Genomic DNA, 22,763 nt, shown 5'->3' on the forward strand with positions numbered 1-22,763 from the left:
TAACAGAATGGAAACAAGACTAAACTAACCTAAAAATAAAGTTTCAGAGAAACATCGGAGCTTGTTTCACAAGCCAAGGATTCCTTAATACTGATTGCAAAATGCTAGTTTCACTGGCAGGTGATTTCACTTTCACCATGGGGAAAATGTCTTGTTATAAGTGAAATAATCTGCCGGTGGACCAGTATGTTTTCATCAGTTAAGGAATTTTCACTTAAATCAAGCTCCTGTATCTTTCTGCAAAGTCACTTATGAGTTAGTTTTGTCTTCTTTCTAGAAACGCTAACCAAATACTTAACACTTTGTGTTTTTTGCAGTGTAATATTGTTGCTTTGCAGAAAGAAGTTCCAGGGTTCAAACCTCAACCTGGGGTCTTTCTTTATAGAGTTGGCATGTTCTCTCTGGGTACTCCAGCTTCCTCCCACAGCTCAAAATCAGAATCGTTCATTTTATTGCTCTCTCTAATTTCCCCTTCAGTTTCTGTGCGTGTGTGCGTACGTGTGTACAACACATGGCTGTTGTTCCAGTCTGCCTGTGTGACGGGCTGATGACCCTCTATGATGTAACTCACCTCTCTGCTAGTGATTGCTGCAGACAGGCACCAAACCCGCTGTGACTCTGCTCAGATTCATTCAGAATCTCATTGGTGAATTATTGGAATGTTAGGAAAAAGCGCCATCTAGAGGTTGGAAACTTGCAGTGCAGCTAGTGTCTTTGTGTGTTCTGTTTTAAGCTGCCTATCTTCCAAAAAGTGAATTTATTTTATTCAATTCAAAAAGTAAAACACTTTCTATATATATTTATTGCATACAAAATTATTTTCTTGAAGTGCTTCTGATAATTTTGATGATTTATGTTCCTTTTGCAAGATGGAGTTGATCAACCTGTGGGACCGCTGAGGCGTTCAGGGCCTGCAGTTTATCTGCACTGTTGGCTCCGGTTTTCAGAAACACTGATAGGCAATTATAAATACTTGAAAAGTCTCTCTGTTTAACCTATCTGAGTTTTAATGATCTATACAATGTCCTGTCAACCTGCTTGCTTGGCTTCCTTAATAATATTTTTCAGTGATCGACATAAAGTTGGACAAACCCCAGGAGCCCCAGACCACTGAAAGCGGCTGCTCCTGTTAGTGCTCATGGTTCCTCCGTGGATCTCCATCATTGACGTCACACGCTTTGTTACTTTGCTTCCCATTGGTTAACCCCGCTGTTGACTTTGCACGTTGAGATCCCGGTTTCCTCATCCGACCGCTGATCGGTTGGAACTAGCAATATGTGAAATTGGGTCTACTTTAACAAAAATGCCACACACAAAAAAGTAAAGAAAAAAGTGGTATGACTTGGTAAAACTTCCTCCCAAAAAAAAACCCTAATCTGAGAATAGATTTAGTTCTCCCATGTGGAAAAGTAAAAGGTTTCTTTTTTTTCCATATTTTTGTATAACAAGGTGGATTCCTCTGGAAGCTTTTTTCTCTATATACTTTAGGAAAACGAGAACATGTCTGAGAGCCTGAAGAACAGACCACACCGTATTGTGTGCCACGACGATTGTGGGCAATCGCAAAACAAATAACGTTTTCAGCTTTATCATCGACTATTCTTCAGCATCTCAGAGCTAATTACAGAACAGCCAATCACAGCCTTCCTGCCTGTAGCCCTGCTGTTATCCTCACATTTGTATTTCAGACATTACGGATCAATCCGAGCTGTAAAGTCCAGAGTATGTAATGCATGCCTAGTTGTAAAGCATAGGTACTGTCTACCTGTGTACACGAGTTTGAAAAATGTAATATTCCACCAGTGACTTGATTGCACAGCGTTCTAAGAGCTGGGTTTCTGTACTTGACTTCTGACGAGCTTTTGATTTCATTTTTATTTTCTATTTTTTGCCGTGTGTGTGAATTTGTGCTTTCTGTATGGACGGCATTAGAACGCAGTTCCACTGAGGGCCACTGTCACGTCACTTCACTCCCGCTACATTCCGGCTCTCTTTAAGGACACCTTCGGTCTGTACGTCACGGACTGTGTCCGTCCAGCTGCTGTGGGAGAATTATGTGTTTAATGATGATCTGTGTATGCAGATCGCTGTAAACGAGCAGCGAAGAGTCCAGCCCTCTGCCGTATGCCCTTTGAGCAGACGGATCAACTACACCCTTAAAACGTTCTTCTTCTGTTTCCTCACCGACTAAAGACTAATTTGCACATGTAGACCTTTCAGGTTATGAAGTTGGGAGACGCTTCATTCTAATTGTACAGTCGCTTAATTCAAAGAAGTGTCTGATCGTTAAAGAAACTGTCGCATAACGTATCTCCACGTTTGTTTGTTTTTTTTCCTGCTTGTGTTTAAACTGAATGAAAATGTTGACATTATGGACTATTTCTTTCCGCCTTCGGGGCCAGTTATCATAACGTTCTGGTGGTGAAGTCAGCCAGTGCTAAGAACACTACTTCGATTTGATGTGTCTTTGATGTGAAGTCTTTACAGCACTTTTGCAGAATGTGTTTTAGATATAGAGTGAAAATGTAAACCGTTAAAAGGAAATGTTTGTTAATTTCCATACAATTTGGAGTAGTGTGTCCTAGAGTAGAAGCGTTGGTTTTGAATTGTTTTCACATACCTATATATGGAGCACACTTCTAAAACAAACTCTAACCAACATAATGAGCCAAATGGTAAAACAGCTGGTTAAAATATCGCAGGAAACGTTCACCAGAATACAAACACACGAAAATAAAGTGCCATTGAACTTCCCTCAACAGTGGGTCCATTTTGCAACAAAATGTTTGTGGTTCCTTGTAAGAAAAGCACTCTTAACAAATAACTAGAGTATTTGTTTTTCAGATTGAATTTTGGAGATACTCCATTGTATTTAAACCCTGAATATGGGAGAGTCCGCCTTTATTTGTTGACGGCCCATTTCAACATTCCACAGAGATGGACTGAGGGACGTAAATGGGATCTTTGCGTGTTGGAGCAGGGGACGGGATGGTCTCCCTGCTGATTTTTGTGATTGTACTATCACAGATCAGTGCATCAAACCTGATTACTGCTGACCTGGTTCTCATTCACACTGTACAGAGATCTAGCATGTCTCTACAAATGGTTAATAAAGATGTCTTATTACCAACCTTCTGCATGAGGGTCTTTTGTACTATTTCCTTTTCTCATCATTTGATTTGATTGTTTCAAATGGACATGTTTGTTTTTCAAGTTAAAAACCTAACCTTATACAAAATATTACCGTCATTACTTAGAGGAATATTCACTCTTATTAACCAACAACCTGCAAGTGTGTACATGCAGAGGAACCGTAGTTTCTGTCCTGACTCAGTAAAAATACCCAGTTTCAGTGAGACTAATATAACCAGATATTCGGCTTTCCTATTAGCCAACACCAGAGTAAACCATAGCAGTCAAAACATAGAAGTGGAAAATTACAATAACACTGATGCTCTTAAATTCTTTGCTTTGCTTGCAAATTTTAGGTATCAATTGTGACATAAGAGTCTAACTTTTTCATAAAAAAATATTAAGTTTTTTGTATTTCCTTCATTAATGTTGTTTTCTGACTAAAATTGAATAAAATCCCAATTTGGTAGTTGCTTAACAGAAAACACGAATAGCTTAATTTGAAATGCATTACCATTTGATTCTTTGTTACAAGATATCTTTCTAAATAGTCCAACTGGGTCTTACAGTTTCACTGCTAGCCTATCCTTGCTAACTTATAGCAGCACACATGTAAGTGTCTTTGTTTTATTTACTAAAATATAATTCAGTGCTGTACTGATTGTCATGTCCAACACAGTAAGAAACCAAAATTTACTTAACATGTTAGAAGTGTTTTTTGTTTTGTTTTGTTTTTCTAGAAATGCAGATACAGGAAAGAGCAGTTTGAAAACTTTAATACACGGCTAATTGGCAAGCTAGCAGGTAGCTCTTTATTTTCTGTCTGATGACGTGCTCTTTTGAGTCATAAGGTTAATTCCTCGGAAGTAAAAATTTTAAATACTAGTGAGGACACAAATTAACAAGGACAGTAAAATGTGCGGAGAATCAATATTATTACAATATTTGTATAATATTGTAATAATACAATATTATACAAATATTTTTTTCAGAATTACAATAGTAATTATTCAATTGGAAGAAGTTGGTCACCAAAAAAATCTATAGTTAATCCACCTGATAAAAAAATGAGACAGATGTGGGGTGTAACTTCTAAAGGGGATATTTGGAAGAAAGTGTAACATAAATGTGTTTTGTTTTTAATATCAACATCCTCATTTTTAAATAGGCATATTATCAGCCGCCTGTCATTAAGACAGTTCATTCGTATTTCTTTAGTTAAAGCTGTGAAAAATTACCAAGGATGACAGACAGGAAATTTAACATCAGATCCAACAAAAAGATGATTCCCAAACAGCTGCTGCCTATTCCAAAACCTTTCAGTTTCCAACCCAGAACAATCTTGTGGCAGAGCTGTGACCGAATATGGTTGCTTTATTCTTACTAATAAAAAAGTAAGAATGTGTACACTGACAAGATAAACTAAACTAGCATTTCATTCATGTATGACAGTTATCTCCTGCAAGAGTTATTTGACCTTGAATTTAATTTCATTTCTCAATATTGCCTGATCTCTGCTAAAGATGTCGTTCACCTGCGGCTGAAGTTGTTTGACCTTATTGTTTTTTTATGGTACCAGGATGAACTAAAGGTAAACACTACTTTAAATTTAAATTTGTCTCATTTGAAGAAAGTGTAAAGAAATTAGGAGTGACTGAAAGTCCTCTTACTCTTTTTAGAAGAATCTTTGGAGTTGCTGCAGCGAAGATTATTTGAAATTTTCAGGAATTGTATTGATTATAACATGACAAATTAATTTTGTAAGCGACTTTTTTTTAACACAATAGAGAAGATAGAAATGTTTCTTCTTAATAAACTAATTAACTAGAAAACATTGATCTGAAATAACTTTCCTCCTCTAGAACTAATAAGGAAATGAGCTAGTTTGATGTGGCTATTGTTATTGTCTTAACTGTGTTAATTTATTTTCCAGTTCTTTTTTTAGAACCTGGCTTAAAAGGTGACTAACGTGTTAGCTCTGTTGCCTTGCAGTGAGAAGCTCTGTTTGCCATCAGGTGCTGCTCACCTGTACTGTACAGTCACAGACATTGTAACTGTTTGTGTGGATTAAGCATCCCTACACAGGAATGTATATTACCTAATATACAGGTGCTGGTCATAAAATTAGAATATTGTGATAAAGTTCATTATTTTCCATAATGTCATGATAAAAATTAAATTGTCATATATTTTAGATTCATTGCACACCAACTGAAATATTTCAGGTCTTTTATTGGTTTAATTTTGATGATTTTGGCAAACAGCTCATGAAAACCCAAAATCCCTGTCTCAAAAAATTAGAATATTATGAAAAGGTTCTCTGAACGAGCAATAAAAATAATCATCTGAATCAACAAAGTAACTCTAAACACCTGAAAAAGATTCCTGAGGCCTTTAAAAACTCCCAGCCTGGTTCGTTACTCAAAACCGCAGTCATGGGTCAGACTGCTGACCTGACTGCTGTCCAGAAGGCCATCACTGACATCCTCAAGCAAGAGGGTGAGAAACAGAAAGAAATTTCTGAACGAATCGGCTGTTTGCAGAGTGTTATATCAAGGCACCTCAGTGGGAAGTCAGTAGGAAGGAAAAAGTGTGGCAGAAAACGCTGCACAACGAGAAGAGGTGACCGGACCCTGAGGAAGATTGTGGAGAAGGGCCGATTCCAGACCTTGGGGGAAGCAGTGGACTGAGTCTGGAGTAGAAACATCCAGAGCCACTGTGCACAGGCGTGTGCAGGAAATGGGCTACAGGTGCCGCATTCCCCAGGTCAAAGGTCAAGCCACTTTTGAACCAGAAACAGCGGCAGAAGCGCCTGACCTGGGCTACAGAGAAGCAGCACTTTGGACCACTGTTGTTCAGGGGTCCAAAGTACTTTTTTCGGATGAAAGCAAACTTTGCATGTCATTCGGAAATCAAAGTGCCAGACTCTGGAGGAAGACTGGGGAGAAGGAAATGCCAAAATGCCAGAAGTCCAGTGTCAAGTACCCACAGTCAGTGATGGTCTGGGTGCCATGTCAGCTGCTGGTGTTGGTCCACTGGGTTTTATCAAGGGCAGGATCAATGCAGCAGCTATCAGAAGATTTTGGAGCACTTCATGCTTCCATCTGCTGAAAAGTTTTATGGAGATGAAAATTTAATTTGGTCTGGAATCGGCCCTTCTCCACAATCTTCCTCAAGGTCCGGTCACCTCTTCTCGTTGTGCAGCGTTTTCTGCCACACTTTTTCCTTCCTACTGACTTCCCACTGAGGTGCCTTGATATAACACTCTGCAAACAGCCGATTCGTTCAGAAATTTCTTTCCGTTTCTCACCCTCTTGCTTGAGGATGTCAGTGATGGCCTTCTGGACAGCAGTCAGGTCAGCAGTCTGACCCATGATTGCGGTTTTGAGTAATGAACCAGGCTGGGAGTTTTTAAAGGCCTCAGGAATCTTTTTCAGGTGTTTAGAGTTACTTTGTTGATTCAGATGATTATTTTTATTGCTCGTTCAGAGAACCTTTTCATAATATTCTAATTTTTTGAGACAGGGATTTTGGGTTTTCATGAGCTGTTTGCCAAAATCATCAAAATTAAACCAATAAAAGACCTGAAATATTTCAGTTGGTGTGCAATGAATCTAAAATATATGACAATTTAATTTTTATCATGACATTATGGAAAATAATGAACTTTATCACAATATTCTAATTTTATGACCAGCACCTGTACTTAGCAAACCCTGGTAAGTGTTTACTCAATGTTGTTTCAAAGATTACATTGCTGGAATTCCTGTTGTTAAGTGGTTGTTTGGCCTCACCACTGCCTGAATATGTTAGGCAGCCACTGCTGTGTGTGCAGATCATTAAGCTTTCATTTACTTTTATTTATGTATATCTGGAGTTTGCTTACTATGGGCAGTTTTATTTTACGGATACCAATAATTAAATTAGACATACTTTGAATATGTCTGATGCTAAATGGCAGAATATTTGTAACAGAATGTGTTTGTAACATCACTGGGAGTTCCTTCCTTCTCAGTTCAACTTTAATCCTAAATATAAACACAACAAGTAACACATGATGAGTCAGGAAATGTGTTGTGAAACTGAAACTCTTGCTTGTCCCTGCAGGTTCGCCGCCTGGGAGATAATCTCCAACGATGCTCGTCCCGGTTAAGGTTATACATTCAGCTTTTTAATAGAAATAATCAATAAAATGATGTTAGTGCGATGATGACAGTCATTTTGGAGGAATATATGAGGCTTTGTAAAAGTATTTAAACCACACAAAGCTGCTCTGTGGAGTTGTTGGAGAACATTAGTCTAAAGAAAATTAGTACATGATGAAAAATATTTTCTGTCATGCAATACCTGCATTATATGGATAGATTGATAGCGCATGGAGTAAAGTATTTTAAGCATTTTCTCTTGTAGTTTTGATTATTGTAGCTTACAGAGAATAAAAACCCAAAATTGGGTGAATCAGAGAATTAGAATATTGTGAAAAAGTTAAACGTTGTCAAAACCTAATGAGCCCATTTGATTCCAAACATGTTCTCTGTTGGGTCGGTAGAACGAGCACCAAATGCTAAAGAAGCTGGTTGTTCAGAGTACTGTATCCAAACATGTTTGTAGAAAGTTCAGTGGAAGGAAAAAAGTGTGGTAGAGAAAGGTGCAAACACTAAACATACAAACAGGATAATAGAAGGGAAGCCAAATTCATGTTCATTGATCATGAATAGCCCCAAAGAAAATTGAGACAAAATTACCCGTTAGCAAATAGTTAAAATATTACACACCTGTGTGTCAGAAAATGATAAAATTGTGTCCATCTGTAATATATTTTCACAATAATGTAATTTGGTCCTACATAGTTGAAAACTGGTTAAAGTTAACTGATAAAATAATATTCAAGGATGTAGCTGTTATCTTAAAACTTCAATTTATGAGGCCCTCTAAGTAGTAGAGGGTCTCATTAATAGCCGTGGTGGGCCGGTTTTGGCCCGCAGGCCTTGAGTTTGACACCTGTGGTTTAGATCTCTCACATTTAATCCCAAATAAATCACACTGAGGCTTTAACATGAAAACATGGAAAAAGGGAATTGAAAGGCTCAGTCAGATTAATAACAGGTGTTAAAGTGGGACTGTCTCTTTAAGAGATCTGCAGCTGAGGCAGCCTGCTGTTTGCTAAACCAGCGGGACGACTAACGGATTCTCACTGCACTGACCTTAATATGACTGAGGCGAAACAAATTTGTGCTGAAACAACGGCTCCGGAGTGAGACGTGTGTGTGCGTGTGTGACAGCACACTTCATAACAACAGAACCCTCCAGCACAGACACAGGCAGGCAGGGGAACGAAGGGCGTTCCCTTCAAAGTGACGATCCAGTTCTCTGATATCATTTAACGTGGAAAATTTGCCAGATGCTCGATGAATGAAGATTATAATCCACTTTCATGGCTGACTGGGTGTTTTATGCAAAGCTTTCTTTTTGTTGTTGTTGCTGTGCATAAAGTTCTAGTCACATTATCATATTCATGCTCTGACTTAAATACTTCTTGAAAGATGGAGGGAAGAGTTTTCAAGCTGGAGTTCATGATTCCTTAAAATCACAAAGAAAGAAAGAAAAAAAAATGTGGAAGAGAAATATTTTAAAAATAGTTTAATTACAAACTTTGTCAACAAACTGTCATAAATAAAGAAAAGAATAAGTTACACTGAGTGATGACGAGCAGACCATCTGCTGTGAGGGGTTTGGGGGGCGTTAGCCGGACTGGGACAGCTGAACTAAATCCCACTGCACCAGCTGGGAGATTTAAGCCTGGATGAAATAATGGGAAGACCTTCAGCTGAGGACAAAACCGTCTCCCAACAGGAAGACAAATGGATCCGCCGGCTGCATTTCTTAGAAGACGTCGTCTGTTGAGAGTCGGCGCCAGGATTTCATTTCCCTAAATGAAACAAAAACAAACATCTTGAGTCTCTTTCTTTCCTCTCAGAGTCCGCTCTAATGACCGTCCTGGAACTGAAAACTCACACGTTGTTGCTGCCGGGGATGACGGTCTCCCGGTGCGGCTTGGTCCAGCTGAACCTCCGTAACAGAGAGGGCAGCCTGCAGCGCGCCAGGGCCGCCGGCCTCCAGGAAACGCTGAGGAGAGGGAAGACGGAGCGGGAGATGAGCTTCCTGTGGCAGAGTGCGGCGCTGCAGAGCTCAGGCGCTAATGGGACGTCTGCAGCTTAGCACCCACGTGCTAGCGCCTCGGTATGTAAGGAATTCCTAAGTTTATTCCTGAAGGCGCTCAGATGCTCCCACAGGGCTGCAACTAGCCATTGATTCACTAATTGATTATTCTGACGATTAATCGGATTTAAAAAATTGGCCCATTCTGCAGATTTTTCATAAAACCACTTCAACCTTTTTTTTTAACAATAGTAGAAATACATTAAAAGATGCAAATAAATAAATAATTCAGTTCATTTTAAAATAACAAACATGTTATTGCCTAAAATGTAACAATGTGGCATTTCGTTAGCGAATGCTTGTGAAACATTCTTCGAACATCAACATGTGAAAACTTTAACCCTTCTACTCAACTTAACAGATTTTTTCTTTGTTTTTTGTCTTTTTTTTTTTTTTTTACCTAATTTGAACCAGGTAAATCTAAAATTATGTCATTTGAGGAGTTACATATATATTTACAAAGTTAATTTTTTTAAATCACAGATTCAAAATGTATATTTTTTGTGCAGTTTTAACTTAATTACTCTGAGTTGTTCTTTCTGAGTCTGTATGCTCCAGTTAACGATTGATCACTACTAAATTAGTTGATGATTAGTTCAATAATCGATTCCTTGTGATTAATAGGATTAATCGTTCCAACCCTTCAGTGGAATAAATGCCTGAAGTGTGTTTTGTTCCCAGAAACAAGCCCCCATATTTATGTTTATACCATCTCTGTGTGGCGACAAAAAATGGCTTTGGAAAATCAAATTTCCGGGAGAGTAAAAATAGACTCGTTTTCCAGTTAAACACTGGTGTTTCTTTTCATGAACTCACCACTCGGCCTGTAATGCGGGCTGCTGTTTAGCCTCCACCCTCTGCACCGCCGCTCTTCGTTTCTGTCCATCCTCTTCCTCCTCCACCTCCTCCTGTTCTTCCACCACTGCGGCCTCTTGTATCCGCTCCCACAGCTCCAGGTCGACCCACAGGGCCTCCTGCAGGCTGCGCTCTTGCCCTATGCAGGTGACCCGACGGCACAGCGGGCAGGACACGGCCAGGTGCCCGCTCCTCAGCCGGGATATTGTCTCCAGGCACGGCTCGCAGAAGGTGTGCCTGCAGTGGAGCACCCGGGGTATCCGGTCCATGCGGGAGTACGGCAGGAGGCAGACGCTGCACTCGCCATCCTCACACAGGACCATGGTTAGGCGCACACTGGGAGTTTTTCTCCTTCTGCTGCTGCGGTGAATAATATTAATAATAATAAATCCCTGAAGGTGATCTGAAAGGCTTCCAATGATGTGTCAGAGCAGTTAATTCAAATTCCCACGCTGACTCTCCCTAGAGAATCAAATTATGTATGAATATGTTACTAGAGTGAAGCTGCAGAGATTACAAGCCTTTTAAAAAAGTCTAATTTTCTATTCAAGTTCAGCAGATAATAGAAAAATATAACATTCAAATTTCTACAGATAAGTCAAACATCAATAAAAAGTTTAGATTGCTTTGTTAACACATTATTATAAAACATGCATTTAAAAGAGCTCTATGGAAACAGAAATGGATCTAATAAGCAAGATAGCATCATATGATCTTTATCCTGGTCACAGAATAAAGCTTACAGTAATAACGCCGTACTTAGCTGAGCTGACTCCGATCTGTCTCGTCTCTTTCAGTGTCGCTGCTGTGAACAGAGTGAGAGTCCGGCTCGGCTGCCGCCTGTCAGGACTCTCTGCAGCGTTTGTGGGGGCGGAACAGGAACGTCTCTCTTTATTTCTACCCGGTCGAAAGCCCTCCCAACAACAGCTGGGGGAGCAGAGAGGTGGAGGCGCTCTTTGTTCGCCGTTTGACCGAAAGCAGGTGGAGGGTTAAGGAAGGGAGGATGGAGGCTGTAGGAGGGGTGTGGTTAGAAAGGGAGGAACAACGCTAATAGAGAGCCCGTGGTAACCGAGCGCTCTTTAAAAAATAAAAATTAAATAAAATTATTCATTATAGTAATATATATCTATATGAGTTATATATCTATATGAGTTATATATATATATATATAGTAATGAATTATTTGAAAAATAAAACTAGAAAAGAATTGGGCTCGTCCGGGATTTGAACCCGGGACCTCTCGCACCCAAAGCGAGAATCATACCCCTAGACCAACGAGCCACACGAAAAAGGAAGTCCGGTTACTATTTTGTACTTGTGCTAGCACAAGTACAAAACTTTTTGTGTTTTTACCTGAGTTAAATCAAAATGCCATGGTTCATTCTTTAAATCAATTTCTTCACCGAAAAGACCAACAGAAATGAAACGGTGCCGTCTTGGACGTTTTCCTGTCAAACATGTTTCGGTTGGTCACCCGCCAAGTGGGGTTACCGGGTAACGTTTTCGAAACAACGGATGATTTTTGACAACATTTTCAATTATATACTCATAGTCTCATGGAAAGGCATGCTAGTTTTGTTGTTTTATTTTAAAATTATAATATATCAGTTTTTAGTCGTGTAGAAATACTTTGTGAGTACCCATAAACAAGCCATAACTCCCTACAGCAATTTCTGAGTAGCAAAAATAAACCTGCCGTACATAACTGCTGCAAGCAGGAGCAGATGCCTATATCTGTTTCGTTCTCAGAATCGAATGAAAAAAAACGAGCCAAAAGGCACGCAAACGCGAAAAGTCGAAATGGCCGGCGAAGCAGCCCCATAACTCATTGGATCAGAATAAAACAAGAGAGGGTATGAATTTTCAAATCTTTCGAAAGATCTATGTTTTGCAAGATTTCAGTATTTTGCCTCTGTGTATACCCGTATGTCATTAGAACACCTAACAACAAAGGAACAATGGTGCATATTATTACATCTACAGGAAAATGGGGCAGAGATAAACGAAACGGAAAAGCAGCTATAAAACTAGTTATAAAACAAGGGCTCGTCCGGGATTTGAACCCGGGACCTCTCGCACCCGAAGCGAGAATCATACCCCTAGACCAACGAGCCACGTGTTCAACTATCCGGCAAAATGGGAAATATACCTATCAATACAGTGATGTTGTATGTTATTTGTTTATATGTATTCGTAGTTATGTAATACCTTACATACCTCTTACCTTATCATTAAATTTACAGTACCTTCCTATTTAGACGAGCCACGAGCGCCATTTTAAACTAGAAAACCGTGGCTTCGGTTAGGTTGACGGTCACAGTGTGGGGGCGGGGTTAGCGCAGGAAGTTCGTTGTACTCAAAGGAGTGAAAGGCGGCATAAGTGCTGTTACGGATGTAAACAAATATCCTTGGGCGGATTAAACTTAGCTGTAAATTAGCTTCTGCCGCTAGTAAATCACTGTAAGAAGCTCAGTGTTTTACCCGCAGCGCTTAGCATCAGATCAGTCCTTTCCGTTTCTTTAGCAGCTGTGTGGAAGCGTCGTTGTTGCCCAGTTCAGTTGGGAGGCAGTGAGGCGGTGTAACGTTCAGGATTCCATAAGCTGTTTTTTTGCCAGCCGGTGGAAGACATGAGGAGCCTTTAGGTTAACACCTCCAGGGAAGACTTTACCAACAAGAAGCACAAAAAAACTGATCCAGATGGAGGCTTCTCTTGAATCAGCGCGGAATACTAACTTTAGGTAACTGAATTAGAACGTGAATGTTGTGTTTTACTGGCTCTAACAGACGTGCTTTCATCTGGTATGTGTGCTGTAGTTCTGTCCTGTCGTCATGCGAGCCAGAGCTCCAGGAGCTGATGAGACAGCTCGACATCATGATCAGCCACCAGAGGAGGGAGTGGATGGTTGAAAAGCATGCCCTGGAGGTCAGGGTGAAGAACGGAGAGGAGGGCCTTCTAACCTCCAAAAACATCATTGAGCGGAGAGACCTGGAGGTGAAGTGAACAGGCCTAGAAATCCCTGCTGAGGGCATTTGTTTTTCTTAAAGAATCCAAATTATTGCATGAGGAGTTTTGTTCAAGGGGTTTTGTTTGCAGATTGGAGTACTTAAAAAACAGCTGGAAGAAATCCTGAAAAGTCGCCAAGAAGTGGTCTCAAAGTACGAGCAACAGCTGCAGAAACTCCGAGAAGAGGTGAGACATCTTGAAGCAAACAGTCCAAGTGTTTATCTGTTTTTTTCTTTCTCCTCATATGCATTAAAAGTTCCAATGAATGGTTGTAGACATGCTTACAACGCCGTATTAGAGCCACTGAAGATAGAAAAATAAAGAGGAGCAACTTTCTGCTGGAAAACTCACAAATTTTGAAATCTGGTTATTTTTCTCTCAAAACTTTCTGAGTTGGAACTTTTTTAACCTTTAAGACTCAGACATATGCACTTTTTATCTAGAAAATTTCTGAGATTAATCTCAAAATTTCTGAGGGTTTTTTTTTTTTGTAGCTATTTTTTGGGGACTTTTTAAAGTCTAAAATGTTTTGCTGTCATGACAAGAACATTTGTTTCTTTGAAAAGTTCTGAGATTAATCTCAAAATTTCTGAGTTTTATTTTTTGTTCTGCAAATTTTTGACTTTTTAAAAGTAAAACAAAATGTTGCCGTGACAAGAAAATGTTTTCTTAGAAAATTTCTGAGATTAATATGGTAACTTCTGAGTCTTTTCTAGCTAATTTTCAACTTCTGAAACTCATAAATTTCCAAGTTCTTTTTTGAAAATTTCTGAAATTGTTTGGTGAAAATGTACTTCTTTTTTTTCCTACTACCAATGACCCTAACACGCTGTTGTACGGGCTTTCTTTCAGATGGACCATTTAAAGGGAAGTTACCAAAAACTCCAGCGCAAACAGCTCAAGCAGACAAGTGGAGCAGCAAAAGAGTCGGACCAGCTGAAGGTAACATTCCTGCATCTCCATTCCTGACCCAGCAGTAGCACCGATAGCAGTGTAGTTAACCCTGCTGGTTGCTACAGGAGTACCAGCGGCTCTCTGCAGAGTGGGAGCAGCAGCGGGCGCAGTACCAGAAGCAGCTCACCACCCTGGAGGCTCAGAATAAGAGCCTGACTGAGGAGATCTCACACATTAAGGTAGCCGAACCAGAGAGAGAGAGAGAGAGAGAGACGTAAACCTGGAAGCGGTCGTTTGTCACCGTGCCGCATTTTTGTTCCCAGAGTGCACCATGGCGGGTGGATCAGGAGCACATGGAGTGCTGCTCCGAGGTGCAGCATCTCAGTGCTCTGCTGGAGAAGGCCCGCAGCAGCCTGCTGTCCCAGGAGCTGGAGCTGGAGCGACTTCGGCCCTGTGAGGCCCTGCTGGGACAGCCAGAGCAGGTCAGCATGGAGGAGGAGGGGGAGGAGGAGGGGCTCATTCAGCCGCTTTACACAGAGATGGGCAGAGAGTTAAAGATTATACTCATGTAAGAGTAGCACTACTTTAAAATAATTTTACTCAAGTAAAAGTAAAAAGTAGCCATTCAAGAAATTATTCAAGCAATTGGTGAAAAGTTTACTCAGTTACTGAGTAACTGATCAAATTATCCATCGTTTAATATTTACAAATGACATCATCAGACAGACCAAAATATAAAGTGAAGTGGAAAATTTTATTATTTTAAGGACCAAAATTCATATAATTTTTTATTACTTATAATTCATATAAGTAATAAAAAAAATTCCAATTCAGTTTCTTTCATTATAAACTTATGAATCAAGAAAGACTAAAAATACTTCATGATGAAATTATTCAAGTAAAAGTAAAAAGGGCAGCATAGTAAAAATAATCCTAAAAGTACATTTAGAATAAAAAAAAAAAGGTTTCTGAACTAAATGTAATTGCATAAATGTAACTAGTTATAACCTAACTCTGCTTATATAAAACACTCTGAGCTCTAAAAGCAACAGTAATCATAATTTGGACAACAAGTAAGTATATTAAATACTAGTCCACATATTACATACAGTGGATACCAACAGTAGTCAGACTGTCACATCACAAACCCAAACCTGCATAAAATCATGTTTTATTGGGATTTTATATCAACCAGTCAAGTTTAAGTAGCACATTTCAGCAACAAGGCAGCTCTGAGTGCTTTATATCATAAAAACATCATTTCATAGCATTTTGTCAAGTGGCATCATCCACGAACATCAAATATGTTGGTCAGTGTTTCGTTTATTGCTGTTAAAGTTAAATCAGTTGAACTCATTGAAGTCCTGTGTTAACCGACGTGACCTCTCTGACCTGTAGCTGCGGTCAGGCGAACTGGACGCCTCGAGGGGAGCTGACCTGGATCAGCAAAGACTTCGAAATGAAGCCGTCAGACTCAGACAGTTGCTCCACGCTAAAGACCAAGTCATCTGGTGGGCGGACGTTTAAAAGCTCTTTCTGAATGCAACGATGCGCCTTCTGCACAAGGGGGCGCTGTAACCTCACTGTGTCAGGTGGGAATCTGAAGCAAGGGTGACGGGCTGCTTGGTGTTGTTGTCGTTCTGCAGCTCTCTGGAGGACTGCCTGGCGGCTCAGGGATGCACCGGCGTGGAGGTCATGAGGAAGGACCTGGAGAAGATGGCCGACAAGCTGCAGGGCGCTCAGGCCGGCGAGGCCAGCCTCAGGGCGGAGGTGACGTGTCTGAAACAGAGGTGGGTGACTGCTGGCGTCAGGTTGAAGGAAACCGAGAAAGCTCTTATCGAAGGCATCATGATAGGCATGACAAATAATCATCAGCAACATTTGGAGTTGTTGTTGATTACAGCTGAAAGTGGACAAACACTTTATTACAGTCTGATATACTTATTGTTTCTCCCACAACTTTGCATAAAACTTTGTGTTTCAAAAACACTTTGCTCAATCAGATTGTCGTCATCTACAGATCAGACTGTTTATAAACAATGTTAACATTTTTCAAATTTTCTCCTTTTTGCTTTGTAAGATTTGTGACGCATTACTTTGAATCAAATTTGCCGTTTCATTCTTACTTAACTCGTTTCATCTTCCTCGGCATCAGAGCGGTAGAGGTCGGTTTTCTCCGATTGTCGCTTTTCTACCGACGCTGGTAGAGGAGATTTTCCTCCGATGCTTTTTCACGATGGTTTCTGTCGAGATAACGAGTTAATTTCCTGATGGTTGTAAATATACACTATTTAAATTCCCACAAATACTTTGGAGATGACTGTATGTCATAAATTGATCAACTGATGAAGGGTCGTATTGTATACATATAGTTTTTTTTTCCTCCACTATTTATATAAACCCATCAGGCTTTTACCTCTTCCTGCACTATAATGTTCTTTTTTTTCTTAATATCTTTGATTTGTGTTTTAATTATCCAAATTGAGCTGAACCTTCGTGTGTTTCCTCTCGTCTGAACGCAGATTGGAGAGCATGAGCCGACAGCAAAAGGATCAAACGAAGATGGAGAAAGAGCTGAGAAGCATAGCAGCAGACTTTGACAACTCGCTCGCTGAAAGCAAAAAGGTGGGCATTCGTTTGTTCTTTCTGTTTTGCTTTTTTTTTTTTCCCACCACCACCTCCGTGTCGGGTCGCCCCTCACATGTCTGAAGTCGCCCCCGCAGCTCCGGGAGGAGCTGGAGACGGCGCGGCAGACCCACAGCGCCGAGGTGGAGGGCATGAGGAGGGAGGTGTCGAAGCTGACCGGCGAGCTGCACCAGCGTGACGTGTCCATCACGGCGCTCAGCGGCTCCTCAGCCAGCATCCAGCAGCAGCTTCGCAACGAGGTGCAGCGGGCGGCGGAGGCAGCCACGCAGCTCAAGGTCAGTTTGGGACTGTGTGTTTTGGAAATGTCCATGAGACGGAAAAAAAAACCTGGAGGAACTTTTTTTTTTTTTTTTTTTTCTTACAAATATCTGAAAAGTGTGGCGTGTTTTTGTATTCAGCCTTAGCTTTCCACATCCATAGATGGGAGATATTTCCTCATTTGTCTCTTAAAAACAATTCTCGAGAGCGACTGCTTTTAAGTGATGCCCCTGATTATCAAAAGGAGTTAGGCTGAAACTTTGACTGGACCGTTGAAATACATTAGTGTTGTTCAGTCTGGATCTGGTCAGGGTGTTTATGCTCACTGTCCTGCTGGACGGTGTACCTCCACGCCAATCTCAAGTCTTTTGCAGCCTCTAACTTTAACTAAACCATCTCCCCACTCTGACCAGCTTCTTCATACCTGTTTAAGAAAATCATCCCCTCAACATGATGCTGCCACCACCAGGTGTCACATTTGGAATGTTGTGTTCAGGATGATGAAGGTTTTTCTGCTAGACCACAAAATTTTGGCTTCATCCAACCAGAAGATATTTTTCTACTTGCTCTTCTCTTTTGGATCCCTCTTAGATTAATGCTCACCTTATCCAGGCTGTTGCTTTAGATGAGTGAACATGTCTTGGTAGGTTTGCTTTATTGTCATTTTCATCCTACTGTCAGATGACAGTATATGAGTATATGGGGCTGAATGCAAATGTATGCCACACTTTACAGATTTTTCGTCTCGGTTTGTAGCTGTTAAAGAGGACAAAATGTGAGAGACTCACGTTTTTCAAGACCAAATGTTTAACCTTTCTGCTGGGTTTAATAAAACTACCCGGATTCTTTCCTCTCACGTTACTCAGATGACTCAGGCGCAGCTGGAGACTCTGCAGGCTGAGAACGAGCATCTGAAAGGTCTGCTGCAGACGCTGCAGTCCCGCTCTCCTAAGGTTTGTCTCTCAGTATTCATCACCCAACAGCAGCTAAGACAGGGTGACCACGCATCCTTAAAAAGTCTTAAATTTGTCCATCTAAAATTTAGATCTGAAAGTGTTTTTACATTTCTTTTAAAAATCTTGATTGGTCTTAAATACGTTTAAGTACGGTCTTAAATCTTGTTGTGGCAGGACTCTTGTATATTCCATGTAGTTTATTTTCAGGCAAATGTTTCAGTCACACACAGACATCTTCATTCTGTCTTATGGCTTGAAGTCGTTGAGGCTAGCGCTAATTACCTGCTAATATTGTGTTTTTATTGTTTGTAACGTACTTAATTGTGGTAGCACCTTTGTTTAGCACATGATGTCCAAGACAAATTTCTAGCCATCTATCTAGCTATCATACCATTGCTAACTAGCTACTCTCTTAGCTATTATACTCTTGCTAGCTAGCTAGCTATTTATACTTTCACTATCAAAGTTTCATTGGTAAGTGTAAATTTGTCTTCAGTTGCCACCCATATAAGGCCAGGTGCATTCTGTGCAAAAAAGATATTATTATATATAATATGTGATTTTCTTTTGTAGATTTCTGTCGTGATACAGGGATTAAATTTCATTAATGGTCTTAAAAAGCCTCAAATTTAAGTGGGTGAAACCTGCAGAAAGCCTGTGGATCCTTCCCCTTAAAGTAAGTTCTGCGCTTTCTTGGTTGTGTTGCTCATCCGTCGATCACCCGTCTCTCCCCAGGGGGATGAATCCTCTGCTGCGATGCTGCAGCAGCGCTACTTGACCTCCATAAGCAGCCTGGAAGAGGAGAACCGGCAGCTGAGGCAGGCGCTCGCTAAGCACCACGTGCAGCTGGACGCTCAGGGTGAAACGGGTCCGGAGAGGAACCGACACGTCGCGCTCAGCCACACCATGACGACCGGACAGGTGCAGCCTGGTCCAGAACGGTAGGTGGTGCGTCCGCATGGGGAGCAGAAACATTTCCACGGTGAAACGCTCTGAACGGCTGTCGTTGCAGGACTCAGTCCACTAGCTGCGACAGGAAGATCCAGAGGCTCTTTAAAGAGCTTCAGGTCTTTCCAAAGTCTTCCAACGAGCCGCCTGGCCGAGAGCGCAAAGACAGCCAGCTGCACTCCTCTTCATCTGCCTCCTCTTCCACCAGCAGCCCTGGACTGAGCAGAGGAAACTCAGCCACAGCCGTCACTCCACACAGACTTGCTGCTGAGGGCCAAAACTCCGGCCCTGAAAACTGTCTGACCTCCAGGTCCAGAGGCCAAGAGGTGAGTCTTCTTCCATGATTTGGACTTCTGTATCCAGTGGACTCAGAGTCTAGACGCTTTTTTGGTATTTTAAGTTTGCGACCCAAAAAACACAAAGAAATACGATAGTTAAAGCAAAAGTGTTCAAATATGGATTATAAATACATTTATTGAGGTAAAATGTCCAGATTTGTGACTCTGTACTAGTTTTACTGGAATTTGTTATTCCAGTAAAACTGGATGATATCTGTACAGCACACCTCCTATTCTTTATTCTATTTCATTTTTTGTGTGTGTAATGTTATGTTAATGAACGTATGGGGGAAAAAAAACAAAATAAACAAAACAGAACCATTGTATGAGACAAAAAAGTTGTTATATTTTAGCTTGACCCTTCTGTAAAATGTCGACTACTATCACAAGACACTATTAACTGTAATAAGTCATCTCATGTAATAATGTATTGAAGCTTGCTTTCTTTGGCTCATTTGTGTTGTTTTCAACTCGAACGTGCGATTCCGAAAGTTTGAAAACTCACCTTGAAATGCTCTAAAGTTTGTGCTCCTGTCCACCAGGAGGCGCTGTCCCCTGCACGCAGCGCAGTGTCTCGTTTCCTGGAGGAGGAGAGCCTGTGGTCCAATGAGCTGCGACTGAAACTGGACAGCCACATCCGCGGCATGAAGGAGAACAACTTCAGGACGGTGTCCAGGTTCCTGGCGAGCGGCTCTGGAGCGCGCTCCGGCTCTGAGCCGTGACCCCGGCCTTCTGCGCCGTGACCCCACCCTTCTGCCTTAACATATCTGATAAACGGTACCAAACAGGTGTGTGACTCTGCTGACTCGTTAATGAACACCTGCTCATGGTTTCACGAGTGTCGAATGCACCGTTTCCTCCTTTACTACGCATTTTGACGTGTTGAAAATCACAAGCATATCTGTTTGCGATGAACGGCGTGGTCTTGGCAGGATGCGTTGCCATGACGTCATCTCGTCTTGTGTCGTTTCTGGGAATTCGTATTTAAGGATCAGCTGACCACCTTGGGATGAACTCTCACAGCTCTATGAGAGACTTCTAGTTGTTGAATAATCGTTACCTGAACGAATCAGAAAGTAGGCCACTCTGCTGGCATTTGGAGCCACTTTAAGCACTGAGCATGCTGAGATGAGTAAATATGGGCATCAAATTGCATCTCATCAACCAGTGATATTACTATGAAAACATTGCACTTGTTATATCAATTATTGTATCGCAAATATTCATGACAAATGCTAATATTAGTGTTGATGTATTGATGTGTGATGTTGCTAAGATGATGGGATTTACTAGCTTCTTATTTCGGAGACTTTGAACTCTCCCGATTTGCCGTCTATGTAGAAATCCCTCTGGTCAGGATCTTCAGTTCAGATTTTCATAAATCAAAATCCCGCTCTACACGTGTGAAACGATCAAGATTTCTCCGGTACTTTAATCAGATTTCATGAGAACGTGTTCGGTGTTATCTTTGGGAAAAGTCGACCTTTTTACCAAGTTTATCCTGTGTTTTGAGGACAGTTACTGTCCCTAGTTTCCACACACTCTGCAGCTCGTCCAGCACAGGAATGTGTGCGCCATGCCAGCGCTGTCATGAAGCCTAACCCCCCCCCGCAGCCCACGCCGCCCTCATCATTAGAAACCTGGCGGAATGTTAATGTCGACCATGTGGACGGCTCAGAGGCCAGCGGAGCCATAACCAGATGCATTTTTATAGCTTTGTTTTAAATCAGAGACACATTGAAAGAATGGAAATAAACTGAGGGAAAAAAGAAGAAAAAAAGAAAAGAAAAAAAAAGTGTTTTGCATTTTTGTTATTACAGGGAACAGAGAAGTGGTGGTCGGCTGCTTGCCAGAGCTCTGACTTTTTACTTTGATATGTGGTCATGCTTGTTCTGTGAACACCCCCCATGACACACACACACACACACACACACACACACACACACACACACAGCACTAAGGCTGGCAATGCAGGCATTCCTTCGGTTCAGAGGTGCTAAAGTTCTGCATGTGGAACTTTAGCACCACACGCCAATTAGCATGTGGGCTAATTAGCAAAAACATTAGACTTTGCTTCAAAGTAAAGGATTATTGAACAAGCTGAGCTCTAATGTTGATGTCATACTCTATAAAGGCTACTTCAAATTAAACCAAGTAGTTATTAAATGTAATTAGCATAGAGCTAACTAAATTCAGATCTACTCATTTTACTCGTAGGTGTACAACCTGGATAAAACATAAAAAGATGCAATTTTAGGTGGTTTCTGCTTCTGAGGTCACTTGATGTTTTCCGTTCGTTAGCCTGCCTGGCTGCTGATTCTGAAGGGACAGGAACTCAAGATGGGCGCTATGAAAACCCAACGAGTGCTTTGGTGGGTTAAAAAAAAAAAGGTTTTCCAAAAATTAAATGACATTTGATTAATTGATTAAATGAATTTATTGGTCAACCCTTCTTGTTTGTATTTGTTATTGTGAACAGGAGTGGACTATGTACACAACCTTAAGGAACTCCAGTTCTCACTGTGGTGTAGCTGGAGAGGGTTTTTTTCCACCCAATGTAGACTGACTGCAGTTTCTTCCAAAGAGTTCAACATCCAGAGACAAGAGGACAAGAGTTTAGGAGAGGAGGATAAATTCCTTTGTTAGTTTCTGAAGCGTGATATCATAAAATACCGAGATAAAATCCATGAACTAGATTCGATCCTGTTATTTAATTGAAGCTTGAAAACCCATGTCTTGAAGTAGGTCTTTAACATAACTTATTGCATAATGTTTTATTTAAATGGTTGACTGCCTAAAGTAAAATATCTATTTCTTCAATGGAAGGTGGGACATATGAGGCGAAAATGTTTATTTCTGGGCTTTATATGCGGTGCCACAAACCAGCAGCAGAGGGAGCTGTAAACTACTCTGTGTCATCAAGCCAAACGCAATGAAGCAACCAGGTCATGTTTAATCCGTGTGTTTGCAGGGTTTTTTCCCGGCTCATATCAGGATTTAGGTGTGTTGCCGTTATAAAGCAGGAATGCGTATCCCATCCAACACGCTCATAAAATAAATAAAGGAGGGTGTTGGTGGAAATATCAGGTCACGTTATCAATCCATCTTGATAAATTGAGATATCTGAGGTATTTAGGGAACTTTCCTTATCTCCATAAAGATCATAACTTGTCATGGGAAAAAATGAAGATGGATTGTTTGTGTAAATGGTTGACTTATCTCTGCTGAATCGCTCCAGGTTGGTGCAGGTTGGAGGGGATTTTTTTTATTTCTTTTTCTTTTTTTCCTAAACAGACGGGTCAGCTTGCCAGGAAAAAACAGTCAGCATGAAGGAGCAACCTTGGTTCTGTGAGATAACTGGAAACGAGTTATCAGACTCACAGATGTTCATAATGCCTTTATATCGTAAAAGATGGAATTAAGCCCCGTAGCTGGTTGCTGTAGAAGCGTTACATGGGATAAACGGTTTGCCCTGAAACGAGTTGTTAAACTTCTGTCACCAGATAAGTCAAT

General features: G+C 40.9%; 3 protein-coding genes and 2 non-coding genes across 8 annotated transcripts in view; 2 read left to right on the plus strand and 3 right to left on the minus strand.

The window, feature by feature from the left end:
• rab6ba (RAB6B, member RAS oncogene family a) overlaps positions 1-3,130 on the plus strand; it is a 57,445-nt gene extending 54,315 nt beyond the window's left edge. For both annotated transcript variants that reach the window (XM_014974686.2, XM_014974695.2), the window contains exon 8: positions 1,069-3,130. In XM_014974686.2, coding sequence (XP_014830172.1) covers positions 1,069-1,133 — 65 coding nt within the window. In that variant the 3' untranslated portion in view covers positions 1,134-3,130. The remainder of the gene's footprint in view (positions 1-1,068) is intronic.
• A 5,627-nt stretch (positions 3,131-8,757) lies between these two features.
• Positions 8,758-11,139, minus strand: LOC106908521 (uncharacterized). Of its 3 annotated transcripts, none has more exons than XM_014974664.2 (4): positions 10,966-11,139; positions 10,168-10,563; positions 9,148-9,258; positions 8,758-9,061 (listed from the first exon to the last, which is right to left on the minus strand). In XM_014974664.2, exons 2-4 carry the CDS (start codon positions 10,527-10,529, stop codon positions 9,016-9,018), a joined length of 519 nt encoding a protein of 172 aa, XP_014830150.2. In that variant the 5' UTR covers positions 10,530-10,563; positions 10,966-11,139; the 3' UTR covers positions 8,758-9,015. The 3 variants fall into 3 exon arrangements, with proteins under 3 accessions (XP_014830150.2, XP_014830140.2, XP_014830133.2); XM_014974654.2 differs by having other exon boundaries at positions 10,168-10,566; XM_014974647.2 differs by having other exon boundaries at positions 10,168-10,668.
• A 276-nt stretch (positions 11,140-11,415) lies between these two features.
• trnap-ugg (transfer RNA proline (anticodon UGG)) lies at positions 11,416-11,487 on the minus strand. The gene has a single exon. It is a non-coding gene; the product is annotated as a tRNA-Pro (tRNA).
• A 761-nt stretch (positions 11,488-12,248) lies between these two features.
• trnap-cgg (transfer RNA proline (anticodon CGG)) lies at positions 12,249-12,320 on the minus strand. The gene has a single exon. It is a non-coding gene; the product is annotated as a tRNA-Pro (tRNA).
• A 218-nt stretch (positions 12,321-12,538) lies between these two features.
• On the plus strand, positions 12,539-21,697 carry cep63 (centrosomal protein 63). Its single transcript, XM_014974636.2, has 14 exons — positions 12,539-12,944; positions 13,021-13,198; positions 13,301-13,396; positions 14,063-14,152; positions 14,230-14,343; positions 14,428-14,586; positions 15,503-15,615; positions 15,751-15,894; positions 16,627-16,729; positions 16,828-17,025; positions 17,875-17,961; positions 18,700-18,905; positions 18,977-19,238; positions 19,793-21,697. The coding sequence occupies exons 1-14, from the start codon at positions 12,904-12,906 to the stop codon at positions 19,970-19,972; spliced, it is 1,971 nt and encodes a 656-aa protein (XP_014830122.2). The 5' UTR covers positions 12,539-12,903; the 3' UTR covers positions 19,973-21,697.
• The last annotated feature ends 1,066 nt before the right edge of the window (positions 21,698-22,763 follow it).

Source organism: Poecilia mexicana, unplaced genomic scaffold (assembly GCF_051168715.1).
Source record: "Poecilia mexicana isolate PSO_F unplaced genomic scaffold, ASM5116871v1 scaffold_4, whole genome shotgun sequence".
NCBI lineage: Eukaryota > Metazoa > Chordata > Actinopteri > Cyprinodontiformes > Poeciliidae > Poecilia > Poecilia mexicana.

What these genes read in the sequence shown, in the direction of transcription:
- LOC106908521 (XM_014974664.2), bottom strand. Translation starts at nt 10,529, where the DNA reads ATGGTCCTGTGTGAGGATGGCGAGTGCAGCGTCTGCCTCCTGCCGTAC. An exon ending in CCCGCATTACAGGCCGAGTG is followed by an intron (nt 9,259 to 10,167) that starts GTGAGTTCATGA and finishes CCCTCTCCTCAG; the next exon opens with CGTTTCCTGGAGGCCGGCGG. An exon ending in ATCCCCGGCAGCAACAACGT is followed by an intron (nt 9,062 to 9,147) that starts GTGAGTTTTCAG and finishes TGTTTCATTTAG; the next exon opens with GGAAATGAAATCCTGGCGCC.
- cep63 (XM_014974636.2), top strand. Translation starts at nt 12,904, where the DNA reads ATGGAGGCTTCTCTTGAATCAGCGCGGAATACTAACTTTAG. An exon ending in GCGCGGAATACTAACTTTAG is followed by an intron (nt 12,945 to 13,020) that starts GTAACTGAATTA and finishes TGTGTGCTGTAG; the next exon opens with TTCTGTCCTGTCGTCATGCG. An exon ending in TGCAGAAACTCCGAGAAGAG is followed by an intron (nt 13,397 to 14,062) that starts GTGAGACATCTT and finishes GCTTTCTTTCAG; the next exon opens with ATGGACCATTTAAAGGGAAG.